The following is a 15,399-nucleotide window of genomic DNA, read 5'->3' as shown; positions in this document are numbered from 1 at the left end:
TGAGTGTAAATGTTGAATAGAGTTGGGGAGAGTACAGCTCCCTGTGGTACTCCACAGGTTACTGTTAGCTCTCTGCTTCAGTTTGACCCGATACGTGTGATATGCTTTCTATTTTGAAGGTAGTTTGTAAACCATCTGTGAAGAGGCCCCTCTATTCCAACATGCCTCAGCTTTTCTAACAAGGTTTGATGTGTGAGTGTATCAAATGTTTTAGTTAGATCAATAAAGACTACCATGGCAATTTTGTTTTTGTCTAAGGTGGTATTAATTACGTCTGTAAAGTATAATATTAATAATAATATTACTAATATTATACTTTTTATATTTTTTATTAATATATTATAAAAGTATAATAATAATAATAATAATAATAATAATAATAATAATAATAATAATAATAATAATAATAATAATAATAATAACCTGCAGTTTATTCCAAAAGGGAGTAAACGAAGCTTCTTTAGTCTTAAGTTTTTGAAGATTGGTCGACAGCTGGTCTTCCACCCTCGCCATGACTGACATCTGAGTTCAAAGCTATCAATGAATCATCACTTTCAGAGGAAAGGAACAATTAGAGTAAATTAGAGTAGACGAGTACTGCCATCTCATAATCGTAAATCCTAATAGGCACATATTATGTCTGAATTAGTGTAGATGTTATGCTTACATGCTTACAGGATTCATCATCTACCAGGACTGTTGGTGTGATATTGCCCGACTCTCAAGTTTTTTTTTTTGTTTTTTTTTGTATAATACACCATTCCGAGGTGAGGCTGGTAACTTACACTGGCTAAAAATAGACAATGTCAGTTTATGGAGTACGTTGCGCAAAAGTGTCTATCGCACTGGTCTAGGTAGCGCCGTAAGCGTCTTCGTGCCATCCACTCGTTGATGGACCTGGTCTGTGTTAAGCAGTTTAATGTGATACTGAATCAGGAAGGGCACCTTCCACTCTGCTGATCTGGTCAGCCGAGTGAACATCGTCTCTGCTCTCCAACCAGGTGCATATTATTATTTAATATGCATGCATATGATTTTAGAAGGTCGATACATTTTATCTAGAGGTGAGACAGCGGCGAAACGTCGACTTAATATAGATTTACAACCTTTCATAGGTGCCAGCCATTCTGTTATAGGTTTACAACCTTACGCATTACGCAGGGAACATTCAAATAAAGAAAAGTAAGGGCCTTGCGAATAAAAGTTTAGTCGACTTGTAAAAAGTATTGCCAGGTCCGGAGACTGGAAGTCAATGGTTTACATAGTCGTCACACTGATCAAAACTGCTGTAGATTATATTGTCCGCAGTTTTCAAAAATACTTTTAGGACTATAAATATCTCCGCTTACGTAGAATTATCATCACTCACTCTTTTGGTTGAAAGAGTGAGTTTCGAATTTTGCATGATGTAAGGAATTTATATGGATTTCTCCATTGGATCTGAGTTAGCTGGTTTCATATGGAAGCAGCAGAGTCTTCCTCCTGGCTACTTAAGCATTCCCTTCAAACTCACACATAACGCATTAAGGTGGACAAACAGACCTGAGAGTGCACTCAAATAACAGACAAAAATGCGTTTAATGAATGGGGTGAAGTGGATGACGTTAGTGAGCGAAGTAGTATCCAGAGATGAGTAAAAACCTCTGAAAGTCCTGATCCTGATTTACGCTCACACGTAGACCTATGCCTTTTACCGTGTAGGCATTCGTAGGCCGGTTTTCCTGCTTGTGGGAGGGGTAAAAAAAAACAGGAGAGGAAAAACCCTGCAGTTCATACCCAAGAGCGGGTCACTTGGCTAAGACAGATCTTTAGTTCCTCACGTCAGCGACGGGAATCGAACGCAGGACACTTCTTCCCCGGGAATATGGTTTCGGAGCGTATAATCACTCTGCTAACCGCGCGGCTTCCTCTGAAAGCAGAGAGTAATAATAAGCTCGTGCCACGCCATAATTCTTATATGAATTATTTTCGAATTTTTTTAATAAAAATGTTTAGACTTCTTCGTGACATGTTCTAGATATGTTCTGAGCCAATCACTAAGTTATATTTTTCATTAGCAATCTCTCTCTCTCTCTCTCTCTCTCTCTCTCTCTTTTCCTTCTGAAATGTGTCCCTGATGACAGGTAAGGTTTGAGCTGCATTGATGGTAATATCATTATAATTACTTTTTTTAATGAAAGTGTTTTAAGTTATTTCGATTATTTACAAAGCTAATATCAGCACCAATTGGTTTATTGGAATTTCACCTTCTTTTCTTACATTTGATTTCTATTAATTGCGAATATTGATTTGTAATTAATGACGTCATTACTGCAGTCCATAGTCGTTGGAAAGAGAGATTAAATTTCTAGTGTCGCTGAGTTTTTTAATAACACCTAAATCCACGAAACAGTTTTGCTATCCATCCATATATATTTATGAATCCTACGGGAAAAAAGCCACAAATACCTGTATTTTTAAATACTCATCACTGCTTAAATGACCTTTGAGAATAAAAAAGCAACTATACGGCTAACTAAAAAATAAGAATCAGATCACATTTTCTGTTAATTACATTTAATGATTTTATCTTAACCATCTGGGAAGCGCGATACAGAACTTACCGTATGTATCAAGGAACTAGTCTGGTTTGCACTTTACGCACTTCGTTGTTTTATTCGCCGATAAACTGACAATGTGTGTGGGAGAGATAACTTCTCAATATTCAATTATATTCTGCTCATAAGGTTTTCCAAATTTATTTACAAACTTTCGACACTGTTAAAAATATAATACAGTACTTAATAAAATTCATTACAAGACAGTACATAACATAATATGTCAATAATTAGCCGTTAAGACTTTTAGTCATCGGTTTGGATATTTTATAAAACGCGCCTACTAAATAAGAATGGAAATGAGCTAAGATAATCATAAAAAGATTTATCTCTGTAGCTTTGCATGATAACATTATTCTTTATAATGCTAAACCTAAAGTGTTTTTGGCCTATGTTATCTATTTTCATTACTAACATATAATTTTGTGTCATTTTGAATCCTTTTGTCACTACAAATGGTCTTATCTAAACTAAAATTAAGATGCCTCAATAAAGTTTATTAGAAACTCTAAATTTATTGGAATTTGATATTTATAGTATAAAATTTAATTTCAACTGAACCATTTTTAATGGGGTACACGTTTCGAAATTATACGAGTCAATAACTTCGCTATGGCTGGGAGGACCTTAAGTTCATTTAATTGTTTATGGGATTTAGGATCTCTACTAAGTTTTTTCATGTCAATTCTAATTTCAATTGTTTCTGTTTTGTAAAACTGCAGGCTGGATGGAATTTAATGAAACTTGGGATTTATTTCAAATTTCCTTAAATTCCAGCTTGATAACTCCCCAGTTAACGAAATTTAAGCTATATCTAACAGTAATAACTAAACATCTCGAGGATGACGGAGAATGTTTTGGGGATGATTTCTCCCAAACGTCCAATACACTATAATTCACACTGCTGGTTTGCCAAGTGTGTGACATTTTTGTAGTTTTCATTTCTTATTTTTTCATAATGCATAGTTTTGAAACATTGTCTTTTAAATCGTTTCATTTATTTATATGTTTCATTCTTGCCATTTCATATTTCCCTGCACATTTATTGGTCCCTATCGTCCATGCTTTTTTCAGTTTCATATTATTTTAGTGTGCGGTTTTAAACTCAATAATGAAATAATGAAATCATGACTACCTCCAAGATATCCAGGGATTTGTATTCTTTATAATACTTTTAAATGTTCAATAATGAGACTTTAATTAGCCAATAAAACATTAATTAAGGAAATTTTCGGTTTCATTTTATAAGCTAGCTAACCACAAAACTTTCTTCTTTTCTTTTTTCCATTTTCTTGTGTTCACACAATGAGAATCTGTGAACATCTGTATATTGAAACATGATATGAGTAACCATTATGTGACTCATGGTTGACTACGCGTGCCTATGTTTTCCACAGAAATGCAGCATTTCGCCATGACTTATCTTGAGAAAATTCACTGTGCCAGTGTGGTTACTTCGAAACCACGTCAATCAGGTTATTTTTCATTAAGTAATTCCTAATTTTTATATCATACTTGTTATCTTCCAGATTGGACTCTCTTAGTTTTAGCATACTGGACAGTTAAGCAATCTTTCCAAATGCTTAAAATTACTTGTATAAATAGTGTTTTGTCAACTAAAATAACTAAAGACTAAAATTCGCCCACATTTAAACCGTCAGGGTTTTAATGAATTCTCCGTGTTCTTGCTGTCACAATTCTTGTGTAAGGAGACATGAAAAGCCATAAAAATGTCGTATACGTTGTTGAACTAGTAAATCGTACATTCTTTATCTTATCCCTTGTGGTAAATATATAAGTCAAAACAATGATCCCATCCCATCCGTCTGCCATCTCCTGTCTAGGAGGTTGGCTACCATCATGTGACTCATGTTTGACTACGCGTGTAATGACATCTGGTGCCAGACAAAAAAAAACTATATCTGCGTATGAGACCGGCTAACTCACATTTAGTCGAAAGAGACCAGATAAAGGTTCCTCACGCCATAGACGGGAATCAAACTCGGGTTTTTCCATCCATACGGCTTCGCCTATACCGACTGAGCTAAGGGGCTCTTCTTAACCATGATAGGTTATAAATTGTTATGTGTAAACTAACAAACTAATTACAACTGGTTGATGAAATATTTCTACAGATCAAGTGCATCGACTTGGAAGCACATGAGTTTTAAAAAAAAAATCAGTATTTTTATCTTTGTGCTTTTAATTCAACTGAACAGTGGAACACATAATTGAATTGGTGGTTAACTGATATGGCCAATGGTAACTGAAAATACCAGATAACTGAAAGATTACTATATATATTGTATTTGGATCTTGTTTGTATTCGTGCATTTTTCAATATCACTTTATAATTTCATAAGATGTTAAGATCTGTATATTACCGGCCTGGTTGGCCGAGTTGTTAGCGTATCCTCTCTCCAGCCATTTTTAAAATGGGTTCGAATCCAGTCGTGGGCATGGATGTTTGTGATTGTCTGTGGAAATAATAGTGGTGGTAGGCAGTAGATGGCATTGATGTAGATGATGATGTTAGTTGCGGGGAGAATGTAAGATTGAACTTAATATATCAACAGAATTTTAATATATATAGCCTAATCGTAGCACCATATATCAAGTTTTATTTTCCCTGTTATGTGATTATTCCCGCTCACAAAAGGGTCAGAAACCTATAGGACATTCGTACCATGCGTGGGATAAGACTATTTTATTATGTTGTTAATGTTTTCATATCTGTTATTATTTTTATACATAATCCGGAAATCAGTCATAAAGGCAATCGCAAACATCCATGCTCACGACAAAACCAGAGCTTCTAACCTGCTAGCTGGAGAGGGGAACATTAACTATTCGACCATCAAGGATGGTCAATACTTCTGCTATAGCAATACAGTGCAATTTCATTTAATAACTGTAGTTCTCGCCCGATTAGAGAAGAGTGAATTTAGTATTAATATAATGCTATTCGAACATAATTTGCTTCTAAGAGAAAATACAAAAAAAAAAAAAAAAAGATAATACCGCGGTTAATTAGAAGTGTTTTTTAAATTCTAGGCTTTTTTATCACACAAATTCTATTTTTTTTAAAAAAATACGAGTGAGAGAATATTTGTTATGTTAGAGTATGAAAAGAAAAGGAGATAAAATGAGTCATTGACACTATCTGATAATGCAGCGCACGCAAGCACGCACGTATCCCCCCCCCCTACACACACACACACACACAGACACACACCTTTTATTAGATACACAACTTCTATATTTCACAGCTTAAAAAATTAACATTTCATCATATTTCTTGAAAATTACATAATTTCAGTCGTTTGCCAGTTCTCCAATTCACCCGCTGTCAAATGGAAGATTTCACCAGTTCTCCTTCATCGAATGATACTTGGTCCGTTTGCGAAATTATTATTATTCCGAATATGGAGGTGGCGGAATTTCATAATGCTTAGCAGGAGCTGGACGACATAGCACAGGATGTGATAGCGATATTTCATACGGTGGGGCTGGGTAAGATGTCGATCCAGAAATATCAGGAATGACTGTCACATTGGTCTGCGTTACTGTGCTCCGACGACGTTTCTTGTAAACGTATACCAGAAAAACTATCATTTGGATAGCGATAATTACGCTAACTATCACAATGACAATATCTCCTTCTGATAACCCTTTAGAATAAAAAAAGAATCGAATATAAGAAGTTATAAATAATAATTTACAATACAGTGAAATACAATAGTTCTAAATCAATATATCGCGAATTTTTTTTGTTTAATAACAGAGCCACTTTATCATGGGACACTTTCTGCAAGGGCTTTTCTATAACCATTTTCTATAGTAATTTAATTTAATTTTCAGCTTTTAATTGATACTATCGTTGCGATGTGTTATAATAGATATATATATATATCGCTGTGAAGTTTTATAATGTGTGTGTGTGTGTGTGTTGGATTTATTATCTATATTGAATCACTTGTTACCTGTTTGAATCACATTAATTTTATTATTAATGTTAAATAAATGGAAGGATTTTATAATTGAATTCACAAATGAAGGATTTTATTATTTTATATTAAAACTGAATTATGTTACATAAAATAAAATAAAAAGACCTTGCAATGAAGTTCACTATGATAATACAGTACGGATTACACGCTGCATTCTGTAAAGCAAAGGCACCGAGATTGGACTATTGCTCTTATTGTATTTAGAGAAACATACGTGGAATAGTTATAATAGTGCTATGTTAGAATGTCAAAGAACTGTATTTCCTTGCCTAAGATTTTTATACATCAACACCACACGCACACGCACACACAGAGAGAAAGAGAGGGTAGAGGAACATGTAGCATATTAGTGCCGTGTGTGTGTGGGGGGGGTGAAACAGATGAGTTGAGAAAGCAGAAATTTATTGACGACGAGGTGGAGGTTATAGTTACTGTGGAACATTTTATGAGAAAGGCTTTCGAGAAACAGAGGTAGATGAAATAAACGAGTAACAGGAAAAGCATATGATTCTGTGCGTTTGCAGTTGTACTGAAGAGGTTGAGTGGCTGCTGCTGCTCTTGTTTCAACAGGTCTAGCAGAAAGTAGAAGAATGACGTTTGCTAGTATGGCGGAGCAGTGACCGTGGAAATGCCTGAAGAAGAGACAGAGCTGAAGTATATCTCACAAACAGGTACATTTGTGAGATAGAGATTAAAGCGAGTTAGTGTGTATATGTGTGTGTGTGAGTGAGGGATATCTATCACCCGGATTGCTCTCCTCTGGACAGCGTTGAGAAATTTTAAGGGAAGTTTTAGGTGCATCATCCCAAACATGTGAACAGCATTATAAAGATGGGTTGGTAAATTAACGTCTAGAGAGGAAAATAATGTCTATATTTTAGCGGCTAAGGAATCTATTTATGTGCTGTGCTTATGCCAGGAGGACTGGAGATAAATGTCAGTCCTAGGAGAAACATCTAATCCGGTCTGGTGATTTCTGTATTACTGAAGGTAAGGTAGGTGATCCGAAATTCCTTTTTCCAGAAGATAGGCAAGACTGTGCATTTTGGTGGCATTGTCGGTGAGCAGGTTGTGCTCTCTCTGTTAAAGAATGGCAAGGAGCTCAATGTTTAAATTGGCTGAAGATGATTTTGAAGCATGGTAGTGCGAATACTGCATGGTCTGTCGAATTAATAAAACGAATGGAGTATACATTCTGAATGATAAATAGAAAGAAAGAAAGAGAGGGAGCACTGGCGAGCAGAAGTTGCCTACGATAGCCTTTGCAAGGAACCAACCGGTGGCTTCGTTTGGACAGGAGGCCCAAACTTGAAGGTTGTTTTGCATTCATTCGTGCTTCACCATCGGCTGAGTACTGGTCCTATTTTTGATGTGGTAACGTGAATATTTTTCTTCAACTGCTTTGGTACACTTTCTGTTAAACCACGGTTTGTAAAGTAGATGGGAGGGTGGAACAATGAATGAAGGCCTTCATGCCGGTAAGGATAATATAAGATTTAATAGCATAAACAGATTTTATAACAGGATTTTCAAAAACAAATGTTGCATGTATTATTCTGTTTACGAGATTTATAGAAACAAAGCGTGAATGGTGTACCAAATAATCAAGCAAAAGAAAGTATATTCAGAATGAAATCCTACCACATTATCATCACTCATAGCATAAGTGATATCAGCATAAACAAGACATCTTACGCTCAATGACCAGTCTGCACGTTCAGTTTATTTGACTGCCATTTCATATGAAAATATGTGAAATTAATGTACTTTAATTATGAACAGAAAGCATTTTTTATACTGACTTTTTATCTTCTAAAACAATTCTAATTTTTACCATATTTGAAAAATCTAAAATATTCCCGTGGTAGCGAAGCGAAAAATGATCATCAACTTTCGCTACCACGGGAATATTTACTTTCTTTGTACAAAATAATGTAAACTGCCATTTACTTTATTTATAATTTTACATTGTTAAAATAAGTTTACAATTGTTTTGCTTCTTATCAAGTTCCCGGAACACAACAATGAAACACGTGTGATAGATATGCCACTGGGATCATTAGAATGAATCGTCAATCGGGTAAACCAGTTCGTATTCTGATATTTGTATGATCAGTAAATTATAAATGCCAGCGCTTGAGACTAGTGTGATTTTCAAAGACTCTTTTAGAAAAAATGTCAATGGAAAATCGAATATTATATGTATTTTATACATAGGGAATTACAGTGTGTACTGTGATCCTTTCAAAAACTATCAGAACAATGCAGACTTTGCAAATTTAGATTTTTCAAATATGGTAAAAATTAGAATTTTTTTAGAAGAAAGTCAGTATAAAAAAGTACTTTCTGTTTATAATTAAAGTACATTAATTTCATATATTTACATATGAAATGGCAGTCAAATAAACTGAACGTGCAGACTGGTCAGTGAACGTAAAATGTCTTGTTTATGTTAATATCATTTATTCTAGAAAGATTCCAGATGATTGTGTTTCCTTCGACTTGTGTCACGACAGTAGGTGAATGTGCTGATGAAATAAATTGAATAAAATAGAGTGAAAGGTCAATTGACAGGTTCTACTAAGTCACAGAGTACGGATGAAAGAATGCAAATTGGTACTATTTTTCTTTAAAAACAGTACGTACTTCGGAAGGCGGGATGTGATGACCACTGAACAATCGCTTGCTGAAGATCGTCTTCGCTGAAGCGATCGATTTCTATGTTGCGGAAGCACATAATAGTGCCACTCGTTGCTTTTGATAATTGAGATGTGTTTCATAGGATTTGGTATATAAATAAATAAATCATGATATTAGGGAACGGAATTTTTAAGTCTTTCTGCTCTTTTTTTTTAGGCGAAACCTCTATTAGTGTTACTAAAGTCCAATAGTAAACATAGGTAATTTCTATTTAATTAATATTTAAAACTTTCTTGGATTCGAATAATATACTGTTTTCCAAAGTGTTCGAGAAAGTTTCTTAAATCTTTTTTTTTATTTCTCTCATTCAGTTTTTGAACTCTTAGATTATACTGCAGAACCCTGTGATCAACTGCCTAAAGCATTACTTACCGCAGTACTCATCTGAAAGGTCTCCACAGTTGTTATGGGTGTCGCATTTAAGTTCACTCCAGATACATATTCCCTTGTGAGCACAGAGAAACTTGTCTTTCCCGAAGCAGCTAGTTTCTGAATAGCGATATCCAGTGATGCGATATTTAGAAAGATAAATATTAAATTTCATTATTTTATGTATTTTAACGAACACAATACAACTTTCACAACAATAATCATTAAATATCTCCATCTTACTTGCATGGTTAAAAATTAAAATATTTCTAACTGGATTGGTAAATTCTATAAAACGTTAGTCATTATTGAAGCAGCCTAGCAGAAGAAATATTTTTTTACGCAGAAAATCCCGGATATATTGTTATGATTACAAATAAATCAAATAATGAAATTTCCTTTAAAGAATTGTCTCACTTTAATCTTTCGAAACTATTATTTGTACAGCATAAAATGGCTTTTTTTAAAAGCCATTTTATAGCTTTTAACAAAAGATTGATTTTTTTTTTCAGTAGTGAGAAATATAGTAAAACGTCAGTTATCCGTGGGTATTGGGGGATACTAAAGCACGGATAACTGAAAAAGACGGTTCATCCAGATTACGTTTTATTAAGTTAATACATAAAAGCACTATAAAAATATAAGATAAAAATTTTTAAATTAATTTAGAAAGAAAGTCTGATATTTGTTTGTTTTCTTGTAGCATTATTTTTATTTTTATTTTTTGTTTTATAGTTCTTATACGTCCATGAACTTATAAACCTTCAATGTAATCAACATTATCTTGCATAATCATCTTGACTTTCCACGAAATTAAGTAACATTTCTGCAGCTGTTCCGGCTTCATTACAACGTACTTTGCAAGTTGATTGTAGTTCCTCATCATTGTTCTCGTAGAGAGAAACGTTTGATCCTACCGTCGACGTTGGATTAAGTCATCATCAATCATTTTTTTTCATATGCTACTTCATTTTTGTCTATATTTAACCACTCCTTAATATTTTCCTCGTCCAATTCTTCAATATTTTGAATTGATTTTAAAATATGAAGGTCGATTTTTACACTATTGTTTTTTGAGTCCTCCACTTCCAAATTAGTTTCAGCGATCACAAACTTATCGGGCAGTGATTTCTGAATGATTTTTCAATTTTTTCTCTTTTATCTTCTGCTGTACAGGCTGCAGAAATGTTATAGATAGCATTTTTAATTGTTAGGCATATCCAAAATAAAAGAGAATTTTTCTCTCCGTATAAAGTCCAACATCGAAGTTTTGCAATACACTCGTTTCATGGTCTCAATCACACCTTGTTCCTTAAATTGAATTAGTGATGCTACGTTTGGAAGGTGACAAATACAGATGTCCTACAGAGAATGAGAACACAGAGATATTTATTACAGGAAATGATCCAGAGAAAGATGAGATTTGCTGGACATGTACTGAGAGGTTCAGCAGGACAGAGGATACTAACAGTTTTAGGAGGAAAAATTATGGGAAAAGGATCAAGAGGCAAAAAACGAAGGACATGGCTTGAAGATATAAGATCATGGACAGGATCACATGGCTATGCAGAAACAAAAAGGAAAGCCACCAACCGAGAGAACTGGAAGGACATGGTGCTGCATCCTCTCACTGAGGAAGCTACATGAAGAAGACGAAGAAAACGTTTGGAAGATCAATGGCGACAATGTCATAATTTTCTGCAGAAAACTCTTCTACTGGAGCATAGGATGGAACGCTAACTAATGACCTAATTGCTTTGTGGAGAAGACATTTTTAAAAGAAATGTTTTAACTTGAGGAACGAATTTGTATTTCCACTATTTTTCGAAAATATCCTTATAGCCCTTATAAGGACTGGCTTAAAGGGACGAAGCAAGAATGCTTTTCATATTCCCCGTTATCTGTAGAGGACAGTGTAGGGATAAGGTGTTATTGAGCTATTTAAGCTCTGATCATGGTAGGGGTAACAGCAATAGCTGAGCCTCAGTGAGAACTTCATTGGCTACAGCATTGCCATCCATTACCCTCCAAGGATATTAATCACCGCATCTCACGGTGGATTCGTTAAATCCATCTCGAAAATATCCCCAGTCATCCATACAGATTTATAATAATAATATGCTGGAATATTTGTTGTGTCTTTCAAACCTTCCATCAGAGTTCGGTTTTCCCACTATAGCTAATTTTAATTTGTCTTCTCCTGAAGTTTTAGAGCATCACAGAATTGTTATTCTGTATCTTGTATCTTTAGTATCCTGACACATTTTTTTCTTGCACAGATGCTAACGTGCGAGTGGGCATTTCTCGCTAATAAAGTCCTGTTACATCAACATTATAAATTTGTGATTGTACAAGAGTCTCATCTTTAATAATTGTTGCTAATTCTTCTAGAATAACGTTGCTCCTACGTTATTCTCACTGAGCTTTTTACTCTGTATTTCTAACTCCCTTATACCATGCCTCTCTTTAAATCGTTTTAACCAACCAGAAGAAAATTTAAATTTCCTCGTATGTCTAATTTTTCAAAAAATATTTCGCCTTACTTAAAATCAGTGGTCCGGATATTGGAGTTCCTCCTGTTCTTTCTTGTAAAAACCACTTTATCACACCTTCTAGTTGTTCATTTGTAGCACCTGTGAGCGATTTATTTATTTATTTTGTAAAATGCAAGCAAATGTGTCAAATATATAAACAAATTTCTCCGTCTTGGGCTGGGTTTTAATTATGTCCCGTAGAGTTTACTGATTTGCTGCCAATACCAAATTCGGCTGTAAGTGATGAAACACTTTCACTTTTTTCACGCCTTTTAATAATCTCTAATTTAATTTCCACTAATAAAACAACTCTTTTCCCCAAAGTTTTAAGGGTTTAAATGCTAAATAAATTCGGCACTGATAAAGTCTGTTAAATATTACGAACAAGCATTCGTAATGTTTAATAGACAAAAGAGACTAGATTAAATTGTTAATAAACTGGACTGCGAACTCTGGTGGCAGAACGGAAAACCGCAACAGTGATGACAAATAAGTTCTGCTAATGCAATTCTGTTTGAAATACACGGGAATGACTTTTGTTATTTTAAGAATCCGCTTGCATAGACAAGTTAAAAGAAATTAAGGTTGTTTGTACTACAGAGAACCATGATAATTCAACTCCAACGATAATTGAACCTCGGATAATCGGCATTTAATTAATCTCCAGAAGTCATGTTGCTCTTGTTATGCAGGAATTAAAGCGATGCCAAAAATCGGCGAACATTTGTCAATAGGTTCGTTTTAATTTGGAGAGCAGCATTCTCTCCCTTTCAAATCATTTTGCTTGTTTTTATTTTGGGCTTTATTTCGGAAGTAGAAATAGGGGAGATCAAATTAGTGTTCTTAGTCAAAAATGGTATTTTATTTAACGATTTCTACGAATAGATACAATTCCCTTGTATCCATATGTGATATATTTTTGAGGCAATCACGGTGAATTCGTTGTTTCGAAATATTCTATATTTTCTTTAAAAACAATTACTAACTTACCATTCTGATAGGCTGTGGCAGTAAGCACAAATCCTTCTGCTTCGAAAAGTCCGTAACCAGAGGTTTCGTAAAGGAAGGTGAAGTCCCCAACAGAATAATAGGACAGCCGCTCATCACCATAGGTAACATTCTGACACAATAGCTGTGGAATATCATTTAAAATCTACAAAAAATAATAGCTTATTTAAAACGTAATTCATTCTGAATGTGATTTAAATTAGGTTTATCGTGTAAGTTTTGCATATAACAAATTACTACGTGAATCGAGCTTTTGACCAGTAATCTCTTATTACGGATGGGAACTGAGTTTTACCATGATATCAGTGTCAGTTATTTGCGATAGTTTTCTTTTTTATTTAAGTTAATGGTTTCGAATTCAGTTCCGTATTATTAATAATATTGCATCATGGTTCTTTATTTAAGTTACTCGAAATATACGTTCTGATGAAACGATCCAGCAAATTATCTCACTTCATGTAATTAATTTTATTATTATTGAAGTTGTCCGCGCGGTTAGCCTAGTGGCTGTGCGCTTCGCAACCACGTACCTGGGGAAGGAGTATCCTAAGTTCGATTCCTGTCGGTGACGTGAGGAGCTGAAGGATCAGCCTTAGCCAAGTTAGCCGGTTTTGGGCGTGGACAATAGGGTTTTTTATCCAGTTTATTCTGGGGTTTTTTCATCCCGCAAATTAGCAAACCGGCCTCGAGAACTCAATACTAGATGTAGGATACACCGGGGCATAGGGCTGAACACCTTATACTGTGAACGGTTTAGGTCCGAAGATTAATAAATCCTCGACACCGCAAGCCACAAGAGGGGTAAAAGGAAAATGAGATGAGATTGTTGACAGTGTAATATTTTCCTTTTCATGCAAGCACCTCATTTCACGATTAATTAAGGATTAATTAGCTATAGTTCTGTCGAAATTTTTATAGATTGATTCTGTCATTTTCGGTCCTAAAGGGCAGTAATAAACGATCTCCTGCAAATTAAGTTCCTCCTGGTTGGTTTTTTGCACAACTAACAGTAAGGAGATCCTCAGTTAATACTCTGTCTTTTTGTATAAGAGGAACTATTAACGGTTCTTACTGAACTTCTTACAGGACTAGATTTTGCAGGACAGTTATGAAAAAGTCAAACATAGTAGCATCACAATGAGAGCTGGACTAACGATTTTTAAATAAAAAATCGAACGCATAATTTAATTCAGTATTTGTTTTCGAATATTTTCAAATAGTCGAAATCCAATCTGAATATTCGAAATATTCCCTAATTACACTTCCAGCATTGCACTCGGCAAGCTTGTATAGTACTTTAATCATATCTAAGTTTTTCTGATAATCATTCGAATAGTTAGTTACACAAACTCTTCTGTGGTTATCTGGAGATAACAATTCCTTGAGTGCATAAGTTTTTTTTTGTTGTTGTTTTTCATTTAAGCTTTTTAGTTAATTACAGTGTTCAGGGAGTTTTATGAAAAATATAGCGTTTCATCTAAAGTGTCAGATGGGATCGCTAGAAGTTGTTGCAAGTGGACTGAAAAATCATAATTATGCCACTGTAAAATTATCAGAGTAATATAATGAAAACAAAAGAATAATTACCATTAATTTATCCTGACAACCCGATCTGAATTTTATTTTTCTGATGGACGCAACCATTCCATAATTCATAGGCGGTCGAAGAATGACACTGCAATTTAAGCCCCCAGAGTATCTGTCAAATGGTTGAGGTCTTATTATTGCTGTGGATTTCACTCCACTTTCCCAAAAGTTGTAGATGATTGGTGTGTTTCTTCTGTTGTAGCATCTGTTTTCAAGATATACTAAATAAAGAAAAGAGTAACAATAAAAATTAATGTTCACTGACTTTACACAGAGCTAAGTAATGAATTATTTAAGCAGTTTTCTTATCATTTTTTACGGTTTAAATGGCATTTGCAGATCTTCAACTAAGACTGAATTAAAAGGTGGTTTACTTATAGCTGACTTTTTTTCCCTTGATGAGCAATTATGAGTTATAATATTGGTCTGCCTGCGTTCTCATTCTCAACAACTCAACCCAGTGCATAATAACTTTCCATCTCTCAGATTAAATAACGTTATATAGAAAGTTACGCTCACATAATTGGTATTGTAAATGATGTTTTGTGCGTATTTTGAAACTTCATTATACGTAACTGTTTTTAGTGAATAGAA

The 15,399-nt window shown here is 34.5% G+C and overlaps 1 protein-coding gene across 1 annotated transcript; it reads right to left on the bottom strand.

The window, feature by feature from the left end:
- Positions 1-5,925: 5,925 nt before the first annotated feature.
- Positions 5,926-14,916, bottom strand: LOC150105541 (uncharacterized). The gene is made up of 4 exons (XM_090393920.1): positions 14,806-14,916; positions 13,201-13,363; positions 9,680-9,796; positions 5,926-6,268 (listed from the first exon to the last, which is right to left on the bottom strand). Exons 1-4 carry the CDS (start codon positions 14,872-14,874, stop codon positions 6,012-6,014), a joined length of 606 nt encoding a protein of 201 aa, XP_090250046.1. The 5' UTR covers positions 14,875-14,916; the 3' UTR covers positions 5,926-6,011.
- Between the last annotated feature and the right edge of the window lie 483 nt (positions 14,917-15,399).

This window comes from Typopeltis vanoorti, chromosome 6 (genome assembly GCF_054136105.1).
Source record: "Typopeltis vanoorti isolate ZY-2024b chromosome 6, IOZ_Tvanoo_1.0, whole genome shotgun sequence".
NCBI classification, from domain to species: domain Eukaryota; kingdom Metazoa; phylum Arthropoda; class Arachnida; order Uropygi; family Thelyphonidae; genus Typopeltis; species Typopeltis vanoorti.
Note: the sequence above shows the minus strand (reverse complement) of the source record. Positions and strands in the feature narration are given on the sequence as shown.